This window comes from Corylus avellana, chromosome 5 (assembly GCF_965113065.1).
Source record: "Corylus avellana chromosome 5, dhCorAvel1.hap1.2, whole genome shotgun sequence".
Lineage (NCBI taxonomy): Eukaryota > Viridiplantae > Streptophyta > Magnoliopsida > Fagales > Betulaceae > Corylus > Corylus avellana.
In genome coordinates, this window is record NC_142494.1 from 25,386,789 (window position 1) to 25,410,797 (window position 24,009).

The following is a 24,009-nucleotide window of genomic DNA, read 5'->3' on the forward strand; positions in this document are numbered from 1 at the left end:
ACAGTCCAACGGTTCATAAGCTCAGCCGACCAACAAGATATATAAGAGTGCACATTCACCAAAGAGATGTCACTAAGCAAACGACCCTCTCTCCGCTAGCTTAGCTAACCGAACGCTTACACCAAAATGTCCTTCCTAATAGGTTGAAGAAGAGAATTTTAACGTTATGTAATAAACTCTTGATTAGAATCTCTTGAATCCTATGAAGATGTTGGCTTATATAAAGAGTCAAAGTGAACCTCGCATTTATACAATCTAACCATTGGCTAAACAATGTCAAAATACCCATCCCCATACATCTATTTACTTGAGTGTCGGAGTAGCCTCATTGAATCACACGGTGAGCCCTTTTAATCCATTTTTTATCTTGCATAGCTTCTCCTTGAAAAGTACTTGTTTGAACTGTCTCCACATAACTTTACTGAAAGCAAAAGTGTGCGCGCTTGTTGGTAAAAGGGCGCAGCCGCACAGAGGCGGTCCATCAAGAAAAAAGTATCAATTTTCTATGTTCTGCTATGCACTTCAAGAGATTCTCAATGTCCAATCGGGACTCTAATGTTTGCATTTTGCATAAAACAAAAACTTTGGGTCTTGCTTAACTCACGAACATAACAATTGTCCTACTAATCAGCTATACCAAATCAATACACCTAAACAAAATGCTTCTTGCGGGAAACTGAGGGTCCTGGAAGCAGGCTGCAATAATTATTTAGTTGTACTACCTCTGAGGAATGATCCATTCTGGACCAAGTCTTGAAGTGGTTTGTCTGTGGATCTTATGAGATTATAGGCAAATGCTCCAGCAATTGTTCCAATAATTGGCCCTACTATATACACCCACAATCCTTTGTACACATGCTTTATAACAGCCGGCCCTATGCTCCTTGCCGGGTTCATTGAAGCTCCCGAAACCGGCCTGCACATGTTTAAAGGTGCTATAAATAACTTTTACTTCAAGTCTTTTACAAACTAACTTGAAGCTAAAGTCTTGTAACATTCTGAAATGTAACACCACATCAGTCTTATTAAATTACCCAAACGTCATCACAAAATAGAGAGTTACCCAGCAATGAAGACGTTTAATAATATAGTCATGCCCACAGCAATCCCTGCTACTTCACTTATCTGTCAAAAAAATAAAAGGAATGGGATTAGCATCCTTTGTTTGTTTATATAGATGCTAGCTCAAGTCAACAGACAATAAAGTTTTGAATGTGTGAAAATACTGCTCTACTATCTGTGGCAACGCCCGAGATGACAAACATGAGAAGGAAGGAGCTGATAATTTCCAGAACTAAGGCTTGGATGTTGGATCCAACAGGCACAGTGCCAAAGTAAGCATCAGGGGTCACATCAAACACCAGAGCCAATGTGCCACTAGCAAGAATTGATCCCATTAGCTGAGCAGCTATGTACAGAGGAACCTGCACTTCATTGGAACAATAGATATAGATCAACAAATCATCGAAGAGGTTAATTAGCCTAAGTTCTAACCCTTTAGAAAACTCACCTCCTTGTAATGGAAGCGACCAAAGATGGCGAAAGAAATGGTCACCGCCGGATTAAAGTGAGCCCCAGAAATATGACCAACAGAATAAATCATGACGGTGACTATCAAACCCCATGTCACACATACGCCCGGAAATGTGACAGACCCATAGATCTTATTGACAGCGACTGCGCCACAGCCAGCAAATATCACAAAATATGTGCCAATCACTTCTGCAATCAACTGCAAATAATAACCCACCAAAATATTCACTTCTGTAATCAAGTGAATATGAAAAGGAATGAAAAAAGAGCTGCGCAAATCCCACAATAAGTCTTGATAATGGTTTATTATAAGTATTATGATGCGTTTTTTTTTTTTTTTTTTACCTTTTGTGTGATGGTTACTACTGAAGCTGATGAACAAAAGGCAGCATCCCCACTGGTTTTGGCTGTGGTGGATGTGCCAACACCTTCTTCAAGCTTTGAAATTTCTTGCTCTTCTATGCCCATTGTTATGAAAAGCAATTAATTATGGTCTGAGAATGAAAACTTTGAGGGGTTTAGAGTGAAAGTTTGTTCTATACATATGAAGTGATTTAGGGTACGTTTGGCATTACGATTTTATAAATAAAAAGTGCGATTTAAAATCGAATCCCAAAAAATAGATTGTTTGGAATTGCATTCTTAAAAAACTGTAATTTTGAAAAAGCGGATATTTTGCATTTTCAAATCTCATGTATGGAGATACTTTTTTGAAAATTAACAATTTTAAATGATAAACTGTAATTTTAAAGGTCAAACTGCGATTTTTCTAAATGTCAAACTACGTTTTTTTAAAAATCGCACATTTTAAAATCAAAAACCCAAACAAACCCTTAATAGGGTTTTGAAGATAAGAGCAAAGTAGTTTTGTCATTTGGATTGGATGTAGTTGAGAAAAAATCGTTAATTTAGGATTTGTTGGAGACTTGGCTAGTGGGTCAAGTGGATTTAAGATGCAGTACTCTTATGTGATTTTTGGCTTTAGCTAGATGCCACTTCTCCTACTTTGTTGCCTTCTTTATCTTAAATGGATTAGGTTTTTAAATCCTATAAGGACGAGTCAGTTTTTGTTTGATTTGGCCAAGCATTTTAAGAATCATCAGAATTTTCATTTCAATTTATAAAGGATTTTACCCCCAACAACACTAAATTCGTATACTTCAATCTGTTTCGGTTATTCAATGATATATATATATATATATTCTTTTGTCTTCTTTTGATTCACATTTCACGTGTAATAATATATAATTCTGTTCATGGTCTGCCTCCAAAAAAAAAAAAACGTCATTTTGCTTGATAATAAGAGAAATTAAAATCTGTCACATGGTTCAATGCTAGTGAGGAACATAATTAAATTTGGTAGGAGCCTTTATTAAACCCCTGTCGGCATGATATTTATCCTAAGTTGTTCAATATGATTAGAATGGATTTGGTTCGTATCGTATTTGGTCCTGTAATCCTATTAACTCCACATGCATTCAAAGGGCATTCCCCACTATGTCGTAAAGAAATAGTGAAACATGTGATATATTTGACAACACGTATTTTTTCTTCCTATTCATAACCATCCTTTTGACTTTTTATTTACATATTTAATTAGACAATTCATCACGTACCGACAGGGCCGGCCCAATGTATTTGGGGGCTTTAGGCAAAACTTTAAAATTGGGCATTATTTTTTTAATATTTAAATATTAATTAAATAATATTTATTTTAATACTGCAGGAGATCTTTACCTAATAAGCACTGATTTCGCACTCAGCAATTTTTTGTTTGAGACTAAAATTACTATTTTGCACTCTTTGTTCTTTATACTTAAATTAAGCAGGCTTATTTTTGTCTTTCAGCATTTTCATAAATTGCAAAATAACCATTTTAAACTTTTTGAAATGTGAAAGTTGAACATTTTAATCTTTTGTGAGGAACTGAATTTTTGCAAAATAATCACAACATACAAGTCAATGGGATTCTCATTTTTTTTTTTTTTTTTTTCGTTCTTATTTTATAGAGAGCCTCGATATTATAAACAAATAATATTATTTTTTTAAAAACATGTCTGTTGAGGGGCTCGTGGCTGTTGTGCAGAAGGTCTCCATATTATAAAAATAATAATATAGTTTTTTTAAAGCATGTTGAAGGCCTCAATAAAGCATGTTAGGGCATTGATATTATAAACAAATAATAATATTTTTCTTAAAGCATGTTGAGAGCCTCAAGAAAGCATGTTGAAGGCTTTTATGCAAATTTTTTTTGGCCTTACTAAAAAATATTTTGGGCCTTAAATTTTTTTTTTTTGGGCCTTAGAAATCTGGGGATCTAGACGCCGGCCTAACTCACCTAGCGGTTGGGCCGGCCCTGCGTACCGACAACCCTTTTCCCTCCTAATGGCTTTTCTTCTTCTTTATTTATTTATTTTTTTTGGTTGGACCGACAGCAAACCACCCTAATATATTATCATCATCGATTCATTTAGATTGTTCATTGTAAATGAACGGCTCGGATAAGAGCTATTACGCACAATACAAGTCGTTGCACAGGGATGAGATACGTCCAATCATAACCTGAAAACAAGACACTAGAAAACCTAAACAAAGAAAAGTAAGAAAAAAAACCGTTGCACTTGGTTGACAAGTGAATGCAACGTTTAAGAATTTCCCACCTCCGACAAGTCTAGTGTGGTCACCCCACCTAACATCTTTTTAATTTTGTCAATTCAGGAATCATACTGGAAAGATTCTAGAAAAATCTTACAAAGAAGAAAATAGGCGGAGGATTGAAGCCAGCAAAAGAGAGGAATTGGACGCTGGTGGAAGCAAAGGTCAATTCAACAAACAGGAGACAGATGCTGACTCAACGCCCATCGATCTTGAACCAGAAGCCTAAAAACCTCAGCTCACATCCCATGAAATCTAACATGTTCACCCTTGGCATTCATATCAAGTAAGGCAAGTAAAGAAAAGGAGAAGGAAAACCTTTACCATCTGTATAACATTCATACAACATTTTCTTTACAAAATTATGCTTTAAACCATACAACTTTTAAGTTTATTGACAGTTTTACCAGTCACCCGGTACCAACATAGACGGCCTGGACTGGCATCACTATACCTTATTTTCTTTCTTCTCGCTATGGAAAATTACATCTTACAAACCCCATATGGAAAAAAGAAGAAGAAAAAGAAAAAACAAAGCCGCAACTAAAACAATCGCTTTGAAGAAACTTCAGAAGTACAAGTAGCAATAGGCAGATCAGTTGGCGTGCATACAAGAGCCCTTTGCTGCAAATGTCTCAAGCTCTGCTCCATGCTAACTTGCACCATGTCAGCCAGCATCTTCTTTGCTTTACCTGATTGTTCATCTCCATCAATCTGAGAGATAATGTTGCACACTATATTCTCCAGTGTGTCAGGTTGAAGCTCAGATCTTGGATAAGGAGAGTCTCTCAGTAACTGCAAGAGCCTTTGTGCTTTAGACTGAGACTTGGGTGTTCCTTGAACAGTGAGCTCAAGAAGTCCAGGTATTACACCTTCTCTAAGAATTGGTTCCCTATATTTACATCGGTCGCTTTGACACATTGTCAGTAATGCTCCAACCGCATGCTCCCGACTTTGGATAGACCCATTTTCAAGCACCTCCACAACCGCAAGTACTCCACCTTCTTCAGATGTCAAGGCTGTTCTGCCCTCATCGAAACCCACTAAAGATTCTATGAGAGCGCTGCATTTTTCGGCGGTTTTTGAATGTTTTTTGCAGCTTTTGAGCAAATGAACTATTGAAGGGATTGGTTCTGTTTCAAGAATGACCTGAAGATTATTATCAGGGTGTGTTGACAGATTGGAAAGGGCCATTACAGCATCAGCCTTGGCTTGTGGGCTTCCATGTCTAAGAATTTCTACAAGGAGAGGAACGGCACCAGAAGCACTTATAATTGGCTTGTTGATGGTTGAAGCAGACAGAGTAAGCATAGATGCAGCTGCATACTCCTGTAGGTTTAAATCCTCTGACTTGAGGAAACTAATTATGGGTTCCAACGCACCAGCTTCCACAATGCTGATCTTATTCCTGCAAGATAATAAAACAAGGGAAATTTTTACACATCCATTAAACACCAAATTAGTTCTTGTCTGCAAAATCTGCTAACAAAGATATTTATATTATCCATGCTCATTAATCAAGCCACCCCCTTCAAGAAACTAGTGGCTATTTGTGCATTACACAACTCTAGCAGATTGAAACAAAAAGGTGAAACACATAATAAAGAAACTGGAGCTTCACAGAATCTGTATTTATATGGACTTCTATAAAATGCGGGAATTACCCAACCACAAAGCATGATTCCTTTAATAAAAATACCCACGTCTAACAACATAACACATAGTTGAATTAGATAGTGTTCAATTTATCCCCCGAAATTTTCAACTAACTACCAAGAAAATATAGATACTATAATCTCAAATATAGGGCACTTCAATTATACCATCTTATCCAAATGACTACATAAAAGTCCTTTCCCCTGAATTGCTAATTAGTTATTACTCATTTTGTTGCCAGAAAATCAAAAGTGAAGTTTAAAATAAAAGAAGAAGAAGATAGAAAGATAAAAAGTAACACACTACCACTTTGATAGAAAAAAAAAGTAACACGCACACACACACAAAACGTTGAAAAAGAAACAATGGTAGAATCCTTCACTCTCACACAAGGTATAAGTTTTCTACCTCACCAAACAGGAACCCAAATTACAATAAGAAAACTTCAGAGAGAAGATAAAAGAAAAAGGCAAAAGCAAGAAAAGGAAGAAAAGACCGAGTAACATGTGAATCAAAGGAACCACCACCACCCACCCACCCACCCACCCCCAGTCGAATCTCATAGCGGTTTCAACCATAAAAGCATCCAATTCCTTCTAAAGGGTACAGGTCAGAAGCTTTTAACCATCGAAAAGCAGATAAATTTGTATACAATCATAAGGTCAAAACAACGAGAACTCATTCCCCCCACTAAATCAACAGTTTCTTCATTGGTTTAGACCTTTCTCGAGAACTTTTTTTTTTTTTTTATTACGTGTCCAAACAGGCTTTCGTTTTACAAAATATGAAACGCACATAAGCAAGAGCAAAATTCTTTTGGGGTTATTTATTTTAAAATAACAAAAATAAGTTAAGTATTTGTTTTGCCTTTTGGGGTTTTCTTAGCATCCAAACAGAGCATAGTCCGTCGCATATTCGACGTCCTAAAATTCTAACCGATCAATTATTTTACAAATCTCATTCATGTCCATGACCATGACCATGACCAGATAGTTAACTGAACACCCATACGTGTTCGGTCCCTGAGAAAATTAAGGAAAAGAAAAGCACATCTCGGGTTCCAAGGCATAAAGATTTTAATCATTCTCTCACTCTCTCTCTCTACCCACTTTCTCACCAACCAATCAGATAAGCAAAGAGTAAAAAAAAAAAAAAAAGAGCAGAATCTCCGAGTACCGTACTGAACTATTATTTGTCACGCAAATTGATGGATCCGAAGATATTTATTTTATTTACACTAATACTAAAAAATAAAAATCATATAATAATATTCGAATGCCAATTCCAAAACCCACTAAAAAATTATCCACAAATTTCAGCGAGGCCCTTGTTAAGAAGGGAAGAGTAGAAAACAAACTTACTGTTCGTCTTTGACGGCGAGGTTGAGGAGCGCAAGGAGGGCGGCCTCGTGGGACTCGGGGGAGCCGGCTCGGAGCATGGCGACCAGCGGATTCACGGCTTGGGCGAGCTGGCGCCGACACCGCTGCGAGCTCTTCGTCAGCCGCCGGATCTCGCGCGCCGCCTCCAGCCTGCAATCGGAGTCGCCGGATTGGATGAGCTTGAGCGCGCGCTTGACGGCCGAGGACGAGGAGTGCGGTCGCTGCAGCCCGCTGTCGCCGTCGGGGTTGGCGTCGTGGCTGTGGCTCTCGGCGGCGCACTCCATGGAAGAAAAGTAGGCACGCGAAAAATCAGAGCGGTGTGTTTCAAGAGAAACGAAAGGTGGGGGTGGCGTTAAGCAACAGTCATAAAAGAAGGGAGGTGGGGGTTGGGGTTGGAGGGTTGGGCTGTGTGTGTATGTGTGTTTGTTTTCTTTTTATCTTTATTTTCAACGGCTTTTTCTTTTCTTTCCTATTAACTTGTTTGGCAGTTGTTGGTCTTGTCGTTCGGTAACAAGTCATTAAAAAAAATATATTTATGTATAAGATAATCAAAAGAAAAAAATTTACTTACTATTCCTAATATTTTATTACCCGTTTTCTTAAAAGTTTAATAGTTCGTTTGAATTTGTAATTTTAATAAATATTATTTTAAAATTACGTTTTTAAAATTGTAAAAGCGTTTAATAAAACATATTAAAAAATATTTTTTATCAAATATTTATTATGCAAAATCATAATTTTGTGTTATAACTTTTACGTGGCATAATGCCACGTGGTCCACGTAACTATGTAAGGCTCAATTAAACCTTTATCATATTTGTATTTTAAAATTTTAAAAATGTCAATTTTAATTTATCATCTCTAATAAATTTGGAATACTAACCCTTCCATTAAATCGGACGTTTTTTAAAAGATTATAACCTGAAATTGATAGTTTTTAAAGTTGAAAAATTTGATCACAAGAATAATAAAATATCAAGAAACGAATCTCCCGTTGGCCCCGACCAGGACCGTCTTCATTTTGTGAAATGAAAGATTTATTTAATGGTTTTTTTTAATAAGAAAAGATTTGATAGATTTGATGGTATGTTGACGCAATATATTAATCATACCATTTAAATTTGTTAAATGACGTCGGCAATAAATTCTCTACATTTCAAACATCTATATAGACCTTGTATGGCAAACATTTTTAAATTTATGAATGTAGCTGAAAATAATTAATGTGGTATAAAATTTTAAATTTTTTATATTAAAAAGTAAACAATTTTGTTTTATATAAATTTATTTATTTTTGAAACATATCATACTCATTTATTGATAAAAATTACGCGCCTAAAGCTCTTACATACAGAACAAAAAGCTCTGAAGTAAATCATAGCCAAAGCTAAAGATACAGTCATCAACAACAGACCAAATCAACAAAAACACAGCATCCGCTAACCTATAACTAATAATAATAAAAAGTTAATAATATAATATACAACATTATCATAAATACAATCAAACATTATTTTTGGCTTTCGGTGAGTTCTCTTAAATACAATCAAACATTATCGTAATCGCAGAACAAATTTTCTCAATTTCACTTAAAATAAAAATAATCCTATGTTTTTTGGGGCAAAATTTTGAAAATAATAATAATAAAAATAGAGAACCCATTATATGAAAGGTTTTGAAAACTTTCAACATGGGCTCCTAAAACTTTGAATAAAGTTTTACTTTTCAATATGGGCCTCAAAGCAATTCGTAATTTCATTATCAAAACATTATACTACCCTGAGAAAATATTAAACCTCAAAAATAAAATAAAAATAAAAAGATCATTCAAATCGCTCACTTTTCTCTTCCACGTGATTGGTGTCAATTTGTTAAATTGGGTGATCTTTGTGATTGATTCCTAACAAAATCATTTGTCCATTGAAAAGAAAAACAGTCCCATCCGTCGTTTCTGTTTGTCTAGGTACCCAAATTCAAAAAATATAATTATAAAAAATATAAATAAAAAATAATAAATATTAATATTAATAATAAAAACAGTCACTCCCTAGAGGTGGAGGACAGCCACCCCCACCTCTAGATTTTTTATTTTTTTTTAAGAATAAAATAGGTTAGTAGAAGATTGAAGTCGCACTTGATTGTAAGAATTTTTGTTTATATTTATGACTTTATAATTTCATTTATTATAAATTTACAGAACTTTATACTTTGTAAAGTAATAACGTATAAATCTTCAATAACGACATAGTTACAGTGAAAACACTAAAAGATAAAGAATACAAATAAAAAATGTTATTTGTTTAAAGGTGGGAGATAATCTTTATTGACCAAGGGATAAGAACCGTTAAAGGAAATTGTCGTGTGTGGTTGATCGTTCTTGGGAAAAGAATGATGAATGCGCTGACGAGAGAGGTGGTTTAATTCAATTTGAATGGCTGAAAAGGGGCGTTAAACAAAAAGACTTTAAACAGTATTTAGTAGAAACAAAAAAGAAGAATTTGATTAAAATAAATAAATATGACCACAAGTACATAACTGAGACAAGTATTGATGGAATTAGTAAAGACAAGTGTCTTGTTCTTTTTCTATCTTGAATTCACAAAAGGGTGGAAGAGAAAAAGAAAAAGCCAGCAATCGGTCAATAAAAGTTTAAAATAAAAAATTGATGTGATTTTTTTAAAATTATTATTAATTTAATAATTTTAAAAGCCATAATAGAAGTGAAAATGTGGGTAACATTTCTCAAGAGATAAGACTAAATCCATGTCACTTTCTTGCTTTGGTGATCATCCAAGTAGATATTTGTATGGAAGTGTCAAGAAACTGTATTGGTGGTAAAATCTTTTTACCATATCATTATCAAAGTGGGACAGTTACATGTGGAGAGACCATTAGGTAAATTATTAACCTCTTACATGAGTTTCTACCTAACAAGTTAGGGACAACAAATAGAAAGAAGGAAACAAACAAGATGGCCACCGTAAAACTTTTTGTTTACGGCATTCAACTCATTAGAAGTTTCACACATAAGATCAAAACATAAAAAACCATAAAAATAAAAACACAGTAGCTTTAATTTAAATAAATCCTATAAAAAATTTCATTTGTTCTAATCAAAAGCCCAACGCTCACCTCTCACCTCCGAATCCTCAACATTGTAATCTTTAAAACTAACCAAGACAGTGACTCCGACGATTTTATCAATGTGTATTTTGTCAAGATAATACAAATTATTTCGTATGAAGGGTTATATTGTTTTTTGGTGTTTCAAGTTAAGATGTTTACTTTCTATTAAAATGTAAGGATAACTTCACTGAAGACCCCTGAACTTTCACTCGATTTGACAAACTTTTACTAAACTTTAAAATCTCTCAATTTAGTCTCCTGGACTTTCAATTGCTCTCAATTTGAACCCCTCCGTCAAATTTAGTAGTTAAAAATGCAAAAAAAGACAAAAATATCCCTGATTTTTCCTTTTTTAAAAAAAATAAAAAAAGTTTTGAAATTTTATAAAAAAATTCAGGGGTATAAACGTCATTTAAAGTTTAAAATCTGACAGAGTGGTTAAAATTGATTGCAATTGAAAATTCAAAGGACTAAATTGAAGTTTGGGAAGGTTTATCAAATCGGATAAAAGTTCAAAGATCTTCAGTAAAGTTAAAAAAAAAAAAAAAAAAAAAAAGTATAAAATACACAATTTACACTACCAGAAATTATTTTGGACAAAAAACAAAAGAAGAGGACCATTACCACCGGCACAACTTGGAGCTGGTAAACCAACACTCCAAACAACCCCTCTCTAAAAAAAAAATTAAATAAATAAAAGAAAAATGGAAAGAAATAAGAAAGGACAGAAAAATATAATGAGGGGTGCATTGCCTACGCACGCTTCCACCTTTATCACCACCGGCGGCTGAGCGGCATTGCCGTCTACCACACAATCAACCTATAGACTCTAGAGCATGCCTTACGTGTCTCATGTATCATTAATGGTCTCTATAAATAGCCTATAATAGAACATTAGGGATAGTTTTTTAAGTTTTTGTCCATTTTTAGTTTTAGATTGTTTTTCTAGAAATATAGCCTCCATGCTTTCGTACACCCAAAATACAATATATTTTTTCAAATAAATAAACAATTTTTACCTTTGACAAACTACTTTTCAAATATATATATATATATATATATATATATATATAAAACACATTAATAAACAAATAGTTTTTAGACCCATTTTTTTTTTTTTTTCTAATTAAAAAGGTTGGAGGGGAGGCCAATTGTAGCTATCCTGCGAGGCGCTGTTCAGGAGGGGCCTAGACGGTGGGAATCGCAGGCGCTCCCTTAAAACCGACCGAAGCATAGCTTAATACTTGCCCCATCAAGGCATCAATGAGAGTTAAGATGGTTAGCACTAATAAGCTAAAAGATTTTTATTGCAAGAGTCGAATCTAAACCCTAGTACATGCCCAACTTTATAAAAATTCCCTTGAGACCATTGAATTACCTCCCTTAGTGGTAAACCCGTTTCCTTCTTATATAATAATTTATGGGTCGGACACATTAATAAACAAAAAGTGTGTGTCCCTCATTTCTTGCTCATTGGAAGATGAAGTTTGGAACAATCATGTCACTGTTTCACAGAAATTGCAAAAATGATGATTTTTATGGGCACCCTGATGAGGACAACAATAGGTCCAATGTGATGAAAGTGTTGTGATTGTGAAGGGCCCCAATCTTTAAAATATTATGGAGCATGATTATCAGGTGGGCAATGTGCTTTTAATATGGAAAGCCACCTGATTGCCGAGGAGTCAGGGAAACAAGGCACCTAGTTGGAGTTGATTATCAGTTTGCTGCAGTTTTGCCACATGGGTGTTCGTATAATATAAGTTTGTATGCATAAAAGGGAAAAAAGTTAAATATCTTGAAAAGAAAAAGAAATATGTTCGTTTCATCGGTTCCTTTCTTGGGCTTCAAGTGATTTTCCAATAAGGTTCTCCCTCGTGTATTTTTCTGATTCCTTTTTTATTTTTATTTTTATTTTTTTGTTTGGGGGGGGGAGGGGGAGGGTGTTGGGTTGAAACTTGAAAATTGCTCAAAGTGAAAGCTTCTTTATATTATTTGACTAGCTCTTAGGGTGGGTAGGCCTAGGCTAGATCAAATAATGTTGAAGAACTTAATGTGATAAAGCACTCCAAGTCATATGTCACATCTATGTTGTGTTAACATTGATAACAATGTGAAAAAATACGTATGTCAAGGGGCATTAAATGTAATCATAAGCTGATTTATGCCTCAATTAGGAGGGAGCCAAACTAAAAGGCTCATCGTCTTGCAGCTCTTGCCTAGCCTTTAGAACAAGTTACTTTATGTGTATTCAGGACATTGTATTACTGAGCAAGAGTTTTTAGGTTAATTTTTTTTTAAATAAAAGAACGGCTCATTTAAAAAAAAAAAAAAAGTTGATTTATGCCTCTAGAGGGCTTGTGAATATGCTTATACCTATTTGTATTATAGTAATGCCTCTAAGGCGGTAATTTAGTGGTTTTAATTAAATTTTTAAATTGAATAAATATACACTAGTTTATAGATTTGAATTCCGTAATAAGAGAAGTGGTCTCATTTATGTCTTAATGAGACTGTATCAGTCTATATCTGAAACAAATTTGATGAAGCATATGCAGTTTCCAACAAATAAGTCAAATAAGTACTACCATAATAACTCCTAAGTAGAGTAGCCCCTCTTACCTTCTTTATTTATTTATTTTTTTTGAACTTATTTTGTTTCAAAACTTCGTTTTGTGAATGAACTTGTGCTTTTGGTGAAGGGTGCAATGAACAAACCATATTACCATAAGCTTTTGGCATCTTTGAGATTGCTGATAAATGACGTTCAACACTTCAATTTGTGGATTATATTAAAAGTATAATAAATAATGCAGGTATAGGAATAGGAGAACCTAACAATCTAGCTCTATGCTTTAGGATTTAGGATTGGCCCATAGAATTATTTCTCATAGACATTGACTTAAAAGTTAAACCTGTTAGCTTTTAGAATTTAGAGTAGGCCGTATTCCTGGTCAATGTAAATTGAGCTAAACCCATTCAAATATCGTCGGTGGCCGGAGGCCGGAGACCTTTGTGATTGCTAACCTCTAGGAGTGGGCTTGTTTCCGTAACCCAAAAATCCAACCCAACCCAATCTTTTTTGTTTGGGTCGGTTATGGGCAAAAGCAACTTTGTTTTTTATCAGCCCAACCCGATTCGGTTGGCTGCACTGAACCCAATTTTTAAAACCCGTTTTCCACGTGATTTTTGTTTTTCTCATTAATTTTATAAGTTACTTTTGTATCACTCCAAAAATAAGGTAATTTGATCAGAATTCAATAATGATCAATCAGAAGCCTAATGGTGATTTAGAACATTATTTGTAGAGTGACACAAAAACGCAATAGTGACTTTTAGCAATTTTTTTTTAGCCTTTGGTGAAACGGGAGATTTTAACCATTGGATAAGGAGCAAATGACACGTGTAACCATTCGATATTTTATTAGTATGAATCTCAAGACAAACGGACCAGTACTATTTAATGGTTGTGCAACCGCCCCTAAAAATTTGGTTAGGATGGCTGACAATCCAGATGATTTTTTGAAAATATTATATTTAGAGAAATTTTATTCTTGAGAGAATATATATTACTACAATTACTTAGAAATGGATATTCTCAAGAATGAAAGTATTGTAACCAAACAATTTTCGTACGAGAAGTGTCCCTAATTTTCCACCAATATTTTATCTCTTAATCCTGCATATATTACTATTCTAGTTTAGGAATATGCTATTTTGGTTCTAGTTTCAGATTTAGTTCTGTTTGATTATGGGAATAAGATAATCCTTATCCCAATTTGAAAATAAGATATTATTAGGAAAAAAAGAAAAAGAAAAGCCAAAGATGCCTACAAAAGACTAAAAGAGGTCATAGTTGCCCATCTCCTTTCTCACTTAGCCCATAATTGGCCTTCCCTTCTCAAAAGAGGCTATAGTTGCCAATTTATTTTCCCCTAGCCCATAGTTGGCTCTCCCTTCTCAAAAGAGGTCATAGTTGTATTTTTTTTTTTTTTTTTTCTTAGCCTATAATTGGCTCTCCCTTCTTTAAAAGAGGTTAGCTCTTTCTTCTCTAAAAGAGGATATAGTTGCTCATTTCTTTTCCCCTATCCCATAGTTGGCTCTCCCTTCACAAAAGAGGTCATAGTTGCCCCCGCCCCCTTTTTTTTTTCTTAGCCTATAGTCGGCTCTCTCTTCTTTAAAAGAGGTTATAGACTTATAGTTGCTCATCTCCTTTCTCTCTTAACCAATAGTTAGCTCTTTCTTCTCTAAAAGAGGTCAAACGTTGCCGAAGTTCAAGTTCAAGAGCAGCTAATGTTTCAAATCAGGCGCCATCAACTCCACTCAACTACCTCGACTGCCCCCAACTCCAATGAGTTTTCGGTCACCATCTTGGCCTCTGTTGCTAACCAAAGAACAAATTCAAGTTTTCACAAGTTTATACCTTGAGTTAAGTTTTAGGGGAATGTTAGAGTATATCATAGAGTTTAAGAATAATAGTCACAATATAAGACTATTACTAACTTATAGTTGAAGACTATCACTGAGTTTCAGTTAAATAGTTAAAGACTATTCACCTAGCTAACTAAGCTAGAGTAAAAGTTTATTTGTATCTAACATAATTCTCCTATAAATAAGAGCATGTTATATTGTAAATATTTTTCAGATAAATAAAAGCTTAATGCAGTCTTAAAACTTGATCTTATGGATCTAAGTCATAAACTGAACCATGTATATTTCTATGTCATTTCTATCTTATTATTTCGCTTTATTATTTTCGCATTATGAATTCTTACACGTCATTTACCATCCCTACGGCTAGGTCAAGGTGGGTTGTTGAGCATATGAATGAGCATACACAAAACTTTAATTGGGACTCGAATTGTCAAACTCCTAGCCAACTACTTAATGTCGCACGTGCATGCTCTAAGCACGAGTATTTAATTGAGTATAAATATGAACACCTGCCATTCCCTACTCTCAGTCTCACATGCACCATGCCAATTATCTTAATAATAATAGAAGTGTATATGATCTTTTATCTCACACTCTGTTCTGATCATGTGCAAATGTGCTTGTACGTGCTTACCAGCTTGTCTTATTTCCTAAATATTTATGAATAATAAATAAATAAATAAAACAAATGATTTAGGAAGTAGGCTTCCTTCCCGTCAATGTTATGAATGAATTTATTTGCTGTAGGAATGTTAAGTGATCTCATAATATTCTTCTTTTGTTTTTTTGATTTTAGATAAATATTGTTATTTTAAGATTTTTAAAATATAATATCCACTATAAGTCTATAACATTTAGTATTTTCCTGTATGAGCACTGATTGGCAGCACGCGCGGGCGTGGCACGCCCAGTGCAAATTTTTTTTTTTTTTTTTTTAAAGCTCAACAGCACGCGGCGTGCATTGCACGGGCGTGCAATGCACGCCGCGTGCTGTTGATCTTTACCCTTTCCTGTATACTCTGACCCTCTACTTCTGTCTGACACAAGCTCCGGAGAAAGCCAATGTGAAGTCCACGTGTCAAATTGAGTACAGCTAAGTACACCGAATTAGAACAAAAAATAAAGTACACCAAGATTTTCCCGGGATCAGTGGCGGACATAGGGCAGGGATGGGTCCTAAGCTTCCTTGGGCCTTAAAAAAAAAAAACAAAATATTACATGACCTGCCCTTCAAAAATAATAAAAATTAAAAATTAGGTAAATATATTATAAATATCTGATTCAATACGTCAAAACTGTAAAATTCTTAAGTTTTTTTATTTTTTATTTTTTATTATTATTTTTTTAATTTTAATTTTTACTCCCTTATTCAATTGAAAATACAAAAAATCTTTACTGTTTATCACGTAAACATATTAATTTTTTTATTAATTAAATATAAAAAAAATTAAATTGAAAGGGTGCCCCTAACACCTACGGGGTGGCTTGCTGCCACCCCCAGAGTGAATTCGTTAAACCCAACCCAAAACTTCATTTTAGCAAAAAAAAAGAATCGGAAACCAACCCAAAACTAAACCATAATCGGTTAAACCCAAATCAAAACATCAATGCAATCTCCATCAATTGAACCACTACCCATTAAAGAAAACGATAGAGGAAGAGAGAGAGAGATGGACCATTGAAGTTGAAAGAGAAGACAACAGATCTGTTTGGATCAGTAGTGGTGGTGACTGGTGGATCTCTGTCTAGGCTACTAGTCTTACGGAAACATTCAACACCAAATCTACACAAGACGGAACCATTTCGAGTGTTAGGCTCTAGAAAATATTTAGGAGAAGAAAAATAGAAAGAAATTCAAAGAATGTTATTTGGGCACATGTTTAAGAAGGCATACAAGGTAAGGTTTTTCTACCCAAAAAAAACACAGATCCATTGAGGGAGGTCCATGTACATAACACATAGGATGTTTGGGATTTGGCAAAGAATCCCAACACCCATTGGCTCACAAAAGCATATAATTGCTACAACTCGAAACAAGAAAGAGGTTAAAGACAATTCAGAAGCAGATCATTAACAATTTTTTTTCAGAAAATATATATACTGCGCAGACCCACAAACTTGGGGCCACCCCCATAGGGGTTAGGGGTGGCTTTTCGGCCACCCCTTTAATTTTTTATATTTAATTAATAAATTATTAATATGCTTTCGTTGTAAAACGGTGCGTTTAGTTTGGGATTAACGTTCGTTAAATCTTTGGAAAAAAAATCTAACAGTAGAAATTTTTTTGCATTTTCGATTGACTAAGGGAGTAAAAATTTGAAGAAAAAAAAAAAAAAAAAAAAAAAAAAAAAACCTTAGGTATTTTACAGTTTTTGCTTGTTGACTCAAGAATTTATAATATATTTACCCTTAAAAATTTATTGTTTTGGTGTAGACATGTACTGATGTACTTAAGTGCATGCCTTGTTCATGAATTTTTTTTTTTTTTTGAAAAAATAAATTAGATTATCAACTACTTGTTCAATTGTTTGTCAGGAAAAAAATTCTGACATCTAAGTAAGTTCATATTTTCTTTACTTAACTTGTGCACAATTCTTTGTCAATTTACTGGAAGAGTAAATTAAATCAACTATACAAGATATAACAATTTACTAAAAAAAAAAAAAAAAATTTAATTCCATAAAAAAGTTATAACTCCATGAAAACAGGAGTTAGAACTTGTTTCACAACCGGGTCTCTAAACAAAAAAAAAAAAAAAAAAAAAACCAAACGCATGGCCAGCATGATTGGTATCTTTTATTTTGGCTTTGACAATAATAATTCAAGATAAACACTTAAATATTTATTTATTTATTTTTCGCTAATTAATATGAACTTCAAATCGTCAAACACCATAAGTCCAAAATGGAGGGGGTTGGACTTTGGAGAACACGTAGTTATATATTGTGTTGTATATATTATCTACAAATAGTACGGCCAGAAAGGCACAGTTCAATCATTTGGCAATAAACTAAAAAGAGATTACCCAATTGGGGGAAACAAGAGAATTCGAAGGAGCTCGAGACACATCACCATCTCCTACTAAATGCCTGGATGGAATTTCCAGACAGCTACATCCATCCCTAGCTACATGCATGCAGAAGAGGAAGATGACCACCGAAAATCATGGAGTAATTTTTAAAATAGTATTGCAAGTGCTGTTTATTTTCACAGAAAGAGATCTTATCAATTATTGATTAATAATCTCAATTATGCATGGCAGAGCTTCAACGGTATGTATATATATGCTAAGACAACTATAATTATTATTCAGTACTGATTTGGATTTGATTTTCTGGAGAGCAATTTTATGATCATCAACTTCTTACAATCCATAGTTAATTAATCATTAATTTTTTTTTTTATTAATTCATTATATATCTTATCAATTATATCCTACTTAATTAATTTCAACGTACACCTTCATTTTTCTTATTTTCTGCAAATTAAATGGGAGAAAAATATATCCCTTTATATATATATATATATATATATATGAGAGTGCAGTGGATGAGGACAATTCAAGAGATTCGTCCAAGTGATGGTCGAATCATCCGGATAGATTCGTACAGTATTGAAATTCATTGTAACATTCGGTTGGTTCATTTAATTTGAGTTTCTTTGAGAATATATATGCATACTATATATATAGCATAATATATATGGTTCCCAACAGGCAAAAAATAAGGTAGAAAAACCGCTTTCTATGGGATTTGGCATGTGATTGGCCATGTGACCCTATTAAAAGTCACACGTGCCCAATGGTCCCCCTATATTTTTGAAAAAAAAAACCAATTAAAGAGCTGATCATGGTTTGCAATCTCAAAATTTTGAGTTAAATCGATCTAAAAATGTTTTATATAGGGAAAAATCACTTTACCCTCCTGAAGTTTCAGGTATTTTTCAATTTGAACCCCAAAGTTTAAAAATTGGCAATGTACCCCCTTAATGTTTCAAAAATTTTCAATTTAAATTTTTCGTGACTAATTTTCGTCAAATTGGACGGAAATCTATGAAATTATGTAATTACCCTTAGGCTTCTTTTTTTTTTTTTTTTTAAATTTCCGTCCAATTTAACGAAAATTAGTAACGAAAGGTTTAAATTGAAAATTTTTGAAACATTAGGGGATACATTGCCAATTTTTAAACTTTGAGGTTCAAATTGAAAAACTCATGAAACTTCATGACGGTAAATTGAATTTTTCCCTTTTATATATGTGGTTTTCAAGTTTACCAAAACACTTGTTCGATTTTAGAAAGTGATAGTTTTTTTTTTTTTTTTTTTTTGAGTATATAAGATAATTAGTTATTTCGTCCATCTATTGTTATGCTCATTCGCCACCTGTACCCAAAAAATCATGTAAGACCTATAAAAAATTGTCACATATACATCTTTGTCATATAAGTACTATACTTCCTAAAGCCAAAGAAAAAGGATGTGGTGGCAGTGGCAGTGGCAGTGGCGGTGGCAATTGCTACGGGATAATCTCCTTTACGGATGTTAATTAGTAGGGTTCTTGATGACCCATCCCCACCCTACAGAGGTGGCTTGGGAACCTTCACCCTACGGTGACAGTCTCTAGGATGAGGAGTTCCTTGCGACCCACCCTCTCTCGTACTAAGATGTATCGTGGCTGTAATATCTATTATTTTAAAATATAAAATTTGGACATTTAAAGTCATTGAGGATAATAAAATAGAAAGGCTTCACAAATCGTAATAGGTTAAGCGCAGGTTGACCCAATGGTCTCGGGCCAATTGGGAGTCAAAACTCTTAACATTAGAACTTCGAAAATTTTCTAAACAAAAAGCCCCATCCGAACGAGGCTAGGGTAAACTTGGGAGCATGAATCTATTAAGTCATGTCCAAACCAAGAAGAGATTTCATCGAGGATGAAATCAATGGACCATATCAAGTCATGTGGGGAGTTGATGGACGTAATATTAAGCATTTTAGGCGATCTACCAGATTTTCAACCTGACAAGGTGAAATTCTTGTCTTTTAGTCTTGGATAATGTTGTAGTACCCATTAGCTCTTAGATGATCCGCCGTTATTAAAAAAAATAAAAATTGATAAACACTGTCACACGATTCTTTAAGATTCCTTAAGATTAAAGTATAGTATATGACATTTCTCATTTATATTATAAACTGAACCTCCATAGCACTTCTAATGATATGTGTGTATTTGAACTTAAAATGAATCAATATCACTTCCTCAGGACTGGAATCCCAGCTTCACTAGAAGATACTTTTATCTGCACTTTGATTCCCTCATCATCTATTTTGAATAGGGTTTGGCTGACTAGTTTGCCAGTTATGAAAACATTATTGCTACACCTTTTTAATTATCCGCAAAGTATTGCAGTCTCAGTTCTCATTACAGATGGAAATCCATAATCTGATCACAAGAACTTCAAATATGACAGAAAAAAAGAAAAAAAAAGTTATCTTCTAATTAGTAATATATCTGATCTTTTACTACTAGACCGTGCTAACTTCCAAAAAACAAATCTTTCCCAATAATTCCTTCTGAAGTTATCCTTGGATTTTATTACTGTATTCTGACTCCTCCTTTTCTTCTTTTCCTGATCATTTTAACCATTACTTTCATGAGCTCGAGCTCCTGTCTCTCTGAGAGGAGAGAATGGCATCAATTGCTTCCTTTACTTGAGAAATATCAAGAGCTTTCCCACCTTGAACAGGCCAAAATTCATCTGTTGCCAACACCTGAAAATCAAGAAAAGAGGTCATATATATGTTTTTGTTTGTTTACACGTCCATAGGTTTGGGAGGGAAAAAGAAAAAGAAAACAGAGAAGAACCATATATATATAAAAAGATGGTTGAACTCACACACCTTTACTTGCAGTTGAAGAAACTTGACATAACTAATGGCTTTGTCTAACATGGTAACCAGATCAACCTGCGTAAGGCGCGCAAAATACAAAATTAGAGAGAAATAATTGAACAGAAATAATTTTTTTTAAAAAAAATTACAAGGTTTTAATGATAATTTGTTTCTGTGATCACCTTGGAGCCATTAGGTACAAGTTCCTGCAGTGTCTTAAGCCGCTCGCTAATCCGCTCTCTCCGGTTCTGAAAGACGAACATTCTTTCATTATTGACATAATGTATTTACTGCTTTTGCTTAATTTGCACTCAAAACATTTGTTAATTTCAATATCAGGCTCTAACTTGATTAGGATTGAGGTAAACCTTCGCTGAAATGCTTTGCGGGTCCTTTGGCGAAATTGCCTTTGGCTTGGGGTTCTTATTTGCATTCGTAAATTGCTTCTTTATAGCTGGCATGCTCTCTCCCTTCAACAAAGCCAAAATTGAAGAAAATTAACCCCAAAGAATTGGCTAGGCAAAGCCCCAAATACCCCAAAGGAAGAAAATTACCGTATGGGCACGCTTATGGAAGGATGTTTGATGTGTTCCAGAGTCGTGGATGCTATGATCAGCGACCGCAGTTGCTTCAGAGTACAACCATGATCCATATGTACCATGATGATCTCCTTGTTGGGTGTCTTTTGTTGTGGAATTGGTAATGGAGCTGTAATTGCTGGCTGTCTGAAAAGAACTGAGCTCCTCTAACAGCCGTGGATCGATGGTACTGCTGCATTTTGGACTAATCTGACTGAAACTACCCTCCCACATCGAGTACTCAGCTGCTTTATGATTATGAGTTTTGGAGAAAGTAGCAGCCTCTTCACTCTGCTCAAAGCTAAGTAAAGATTCACAAGAATGCATGATACTATTATTATTATTATTAGCGTACCCGCTTTTGAAGTCTATCAAGGAATGAGCTTCTTCATCAAACGCACTAGAGTTGATGATCATGTTGCTTGGACAGAAAACCCCACTTTCTAAGCAGCAGGTTTCTTGATCTCCAAGGATTGCCTTGTTAAATTCATCAACGTCTGCAAGCGCCATCGATCGATCCTCAGCTAGAGTAATATTTAAACTAGTTCAAGCTAGCTAGCAGATGATGACAGACTATAGCTTTAGGAGGCTCTATTTGTAGGGAATTAAACTAATACATATTTATATATATATTACATGGTGATAGAATTATATATTATTAATAAGATAGAGAATTGGTTAATTGTGTGTTGGGATTGTTAGCTGGCAGAAGTGAAGAAGGAGAGTGTGAAGCTTAATTAGTTTGGTTGCAGAAACGTCGCCGGATCTTTCTCCATCCCACGTCGTGTCTGAGATTCCTATATATCTTGCTAGTCTCAGTTTCAGGAACCTGGACCAAATTGGAGGGGAACCTTCCTCCGCTGTTTCCTCCTTGCTATGGCACGTGGACGGATGCCACATTTTATACTATATCTTACATTCAGTGTGAGCGTGTGTATGCTGGTCATGCATGCACATGTAAGTTTCATGCATGGTTATTTCATGCCCATTTCTCATCCGAAGATCGAATATTGAGCTTCATTTTCCCAAAAAAAAAAAAAAAAAATAGTGAGAAAGCAGGGTGAAACCTTATAATTACTTGGGAGGGATTGCGATTTGGCCGACAAAAAGTTCAATTTTAAATGAAATAAAATGCATTATTTGTGAGTGCGTTTTCAAATATAGAAAAAAATTGGGTTTTTAAATCATAGATAAAGAGATGCATTTTTAATTACGCACAGTATTAAAGCTGAAACTACGATTTTATCGAATACAATTGATATATATATATTACAAATGAGTTTTGACTCCAACGAGAGCTATTAACCTTTATCTTAAGTGACATGGTCCCCGCTCAATTATGCTTTGGATAACATATTCACATATTAATTTACAAGGCCATTAAAACTTGACTAATGTTATTTATTACGTTATATCAGTTAATGTTGACTATTTTAAGTAATTTTTTATATTAGTCACTTAAAATATAGAGGATAATTTCACCAACTCCTTTGTACCCACTAATAAGAATCTGTCACATAGAATTATTGCACCAAAACACTAGATTAAATAGGTTTTTCAATATATATTTTTTTTTTTGGGGTGGCCGGCGAGCCACCCCAAATGGGCTGGGGGTGGCGGCACAGCCACCTCTAGCCCCCTTGCACAATCTTAAAAAAATAAAAATAAAAAAACTGAAAAAATCTATATAATTTAGTATTTTGGTGCTTATTTAATTTGGTGCAATAATCGTATGTGGCAGATTCTTATTGGTGGGCACAAATGAGTTGGTTTACACTAGCTCTTTGTAGAAGTTATCCTCATATAATATATTACGGTGTGTAGATATGTGATAAATAAATATAAAGAGTAATCTTAGAGTTGGTTTGGGTTTGCGATTTTAAAATTTGCAAATTAAAAATGTTTACGGTTTGACCTTTAAAATCACAATTTAACCTTTAAAATTATGTGTTTTTAAAAAAGCACAGAGTTTGTACTACAACTTCCAGCTTGATCCTTTATAATAATCTGCTCTAATTTTATTAATTTTATCATGTCTTTATACTAACTAACATAAACATTAATATCTCTGTTCAAACAATATAATAATGGATTTAATAAATAATTTTCTTAACCAGGGCTTACTACTTACTAGGCATGCACTTAACGTTAGCAAACTAGCAATGTGATGCAAGCAAACTTTTAAATACGTACTCTTCCCATCAAACCTAGCTGGCTAGCTTGGTGATTGAAATTTTTTGTTATTAATCTGCTCTAATTTTATTAAATTTTGGACAACCCAAAAGAGGAGGTGTTGAGACTCATCTCCTTTGAGCAAATGAATTATGAATCCAATATCTTATTATGCTTGAGACAGGGTAGAACATGCAACAATTTCTCTTAAAATGTTCAAATTTTACAAAAATTCAAGTAGGGTTTTTTTTTTTTTTTTTTTTTTTTGTTTTTTCTAATAATCAAATATGGGAAAAAGGTTTGGGTGGATTCTTCAGCAAGTCCAAAAAAAACCGTAAAAAAATACATTCAGAACGTAGAAATTGAAGCATAAATAACTCAATACTTTAAACATATCCGGTTAGCCATATTAAACAAGGATAGAGTTTTTCCTCAAATTGGGTCGGTTGAACTTCTTTTAATTCAGTTATAAAAATGACGTGTGTCATTTGAACATGTGAGATACACATATTCTTTAATAATAGAGACAAAGTTGGAATAACTAATATAAAAGACTCATGTGTATCTCACATGTTATTAAAAAAAA

General features: G+C 34.1%; 3 protein-coding genes across 3 annotated transcripts; all 3 read right to left on the reverse strand.

The window, feature by feature from the left end:
- Positions 1–547: 547 nt before the first annotated feature.
- On the reverse strand, positions 548–2,001 carry LOC132182118 (putative aquaporin NIP-type). The gene is made up of 5 exons (XM_059595318.2): positions 1,879–2,001; positions 1,511–1,732; positions 1,227–1,424; positions 1,064–1,125; positions 548–916 (listed from the first exon to the last, which is right to left on the reverse strand). The coding sequence occupies exons 1-5, from the start codon at positions 1,999–2,001 to the stop codon at positions 706–708; spliced, it is 816 nt and encodes a 271-aa protein (XP_059451301.1). The 3' UTR covers positions 548–705.
- Positions 2,002–4,496: 2,495 nt separating this feature from the next.
- Positions 4,497–7,615, reverse strand: LOC132180906 (ARM repeat superfamily protein). Its single transcript, XM_059593898.2, has 2 exons — positions 7,206–7,615; positions 4,497–5,596 (listed from the first exon to the last, which is right to left on the reverse strand). Exons 1-2 carry the CDS (start codon positions 7,505–7,507, stop codon positions 4,732–4,734), a joined length of 1,167 nt encoding a protein of 388 aa, XP_059449881.2. The 5' UTR covers positions 7,508–7,615; the 3' UTR covers positions 4,497–4,731.
- A 12,818-nt stretch (positions 7,616–20,433) lies between these two features.
- Positions 20,434–21,761, reverse strand: RSL1 (RHD SIX-LIKE 1). The gene is made up of 5 exons (XM_059595319.2): positions 21,228–21,761; positions 21,042–21,143; positions 20,856–20,921; positions 20,683–20,748; positions 20,434–20,553 (listed from the first exon to the last, which is right to left on the reverse strand). The coding sequence occupies exons 1-5, from the start codon at positions 21,759–21,761 to the stop codon at positions 20,434–20,436; spliced, it is 888 nt and encodes a 295-aa protein (XP_059451302.2).
- Between the last annotated feature and the right edge of the window lie 2,248 nt (positions 21,762–24,009).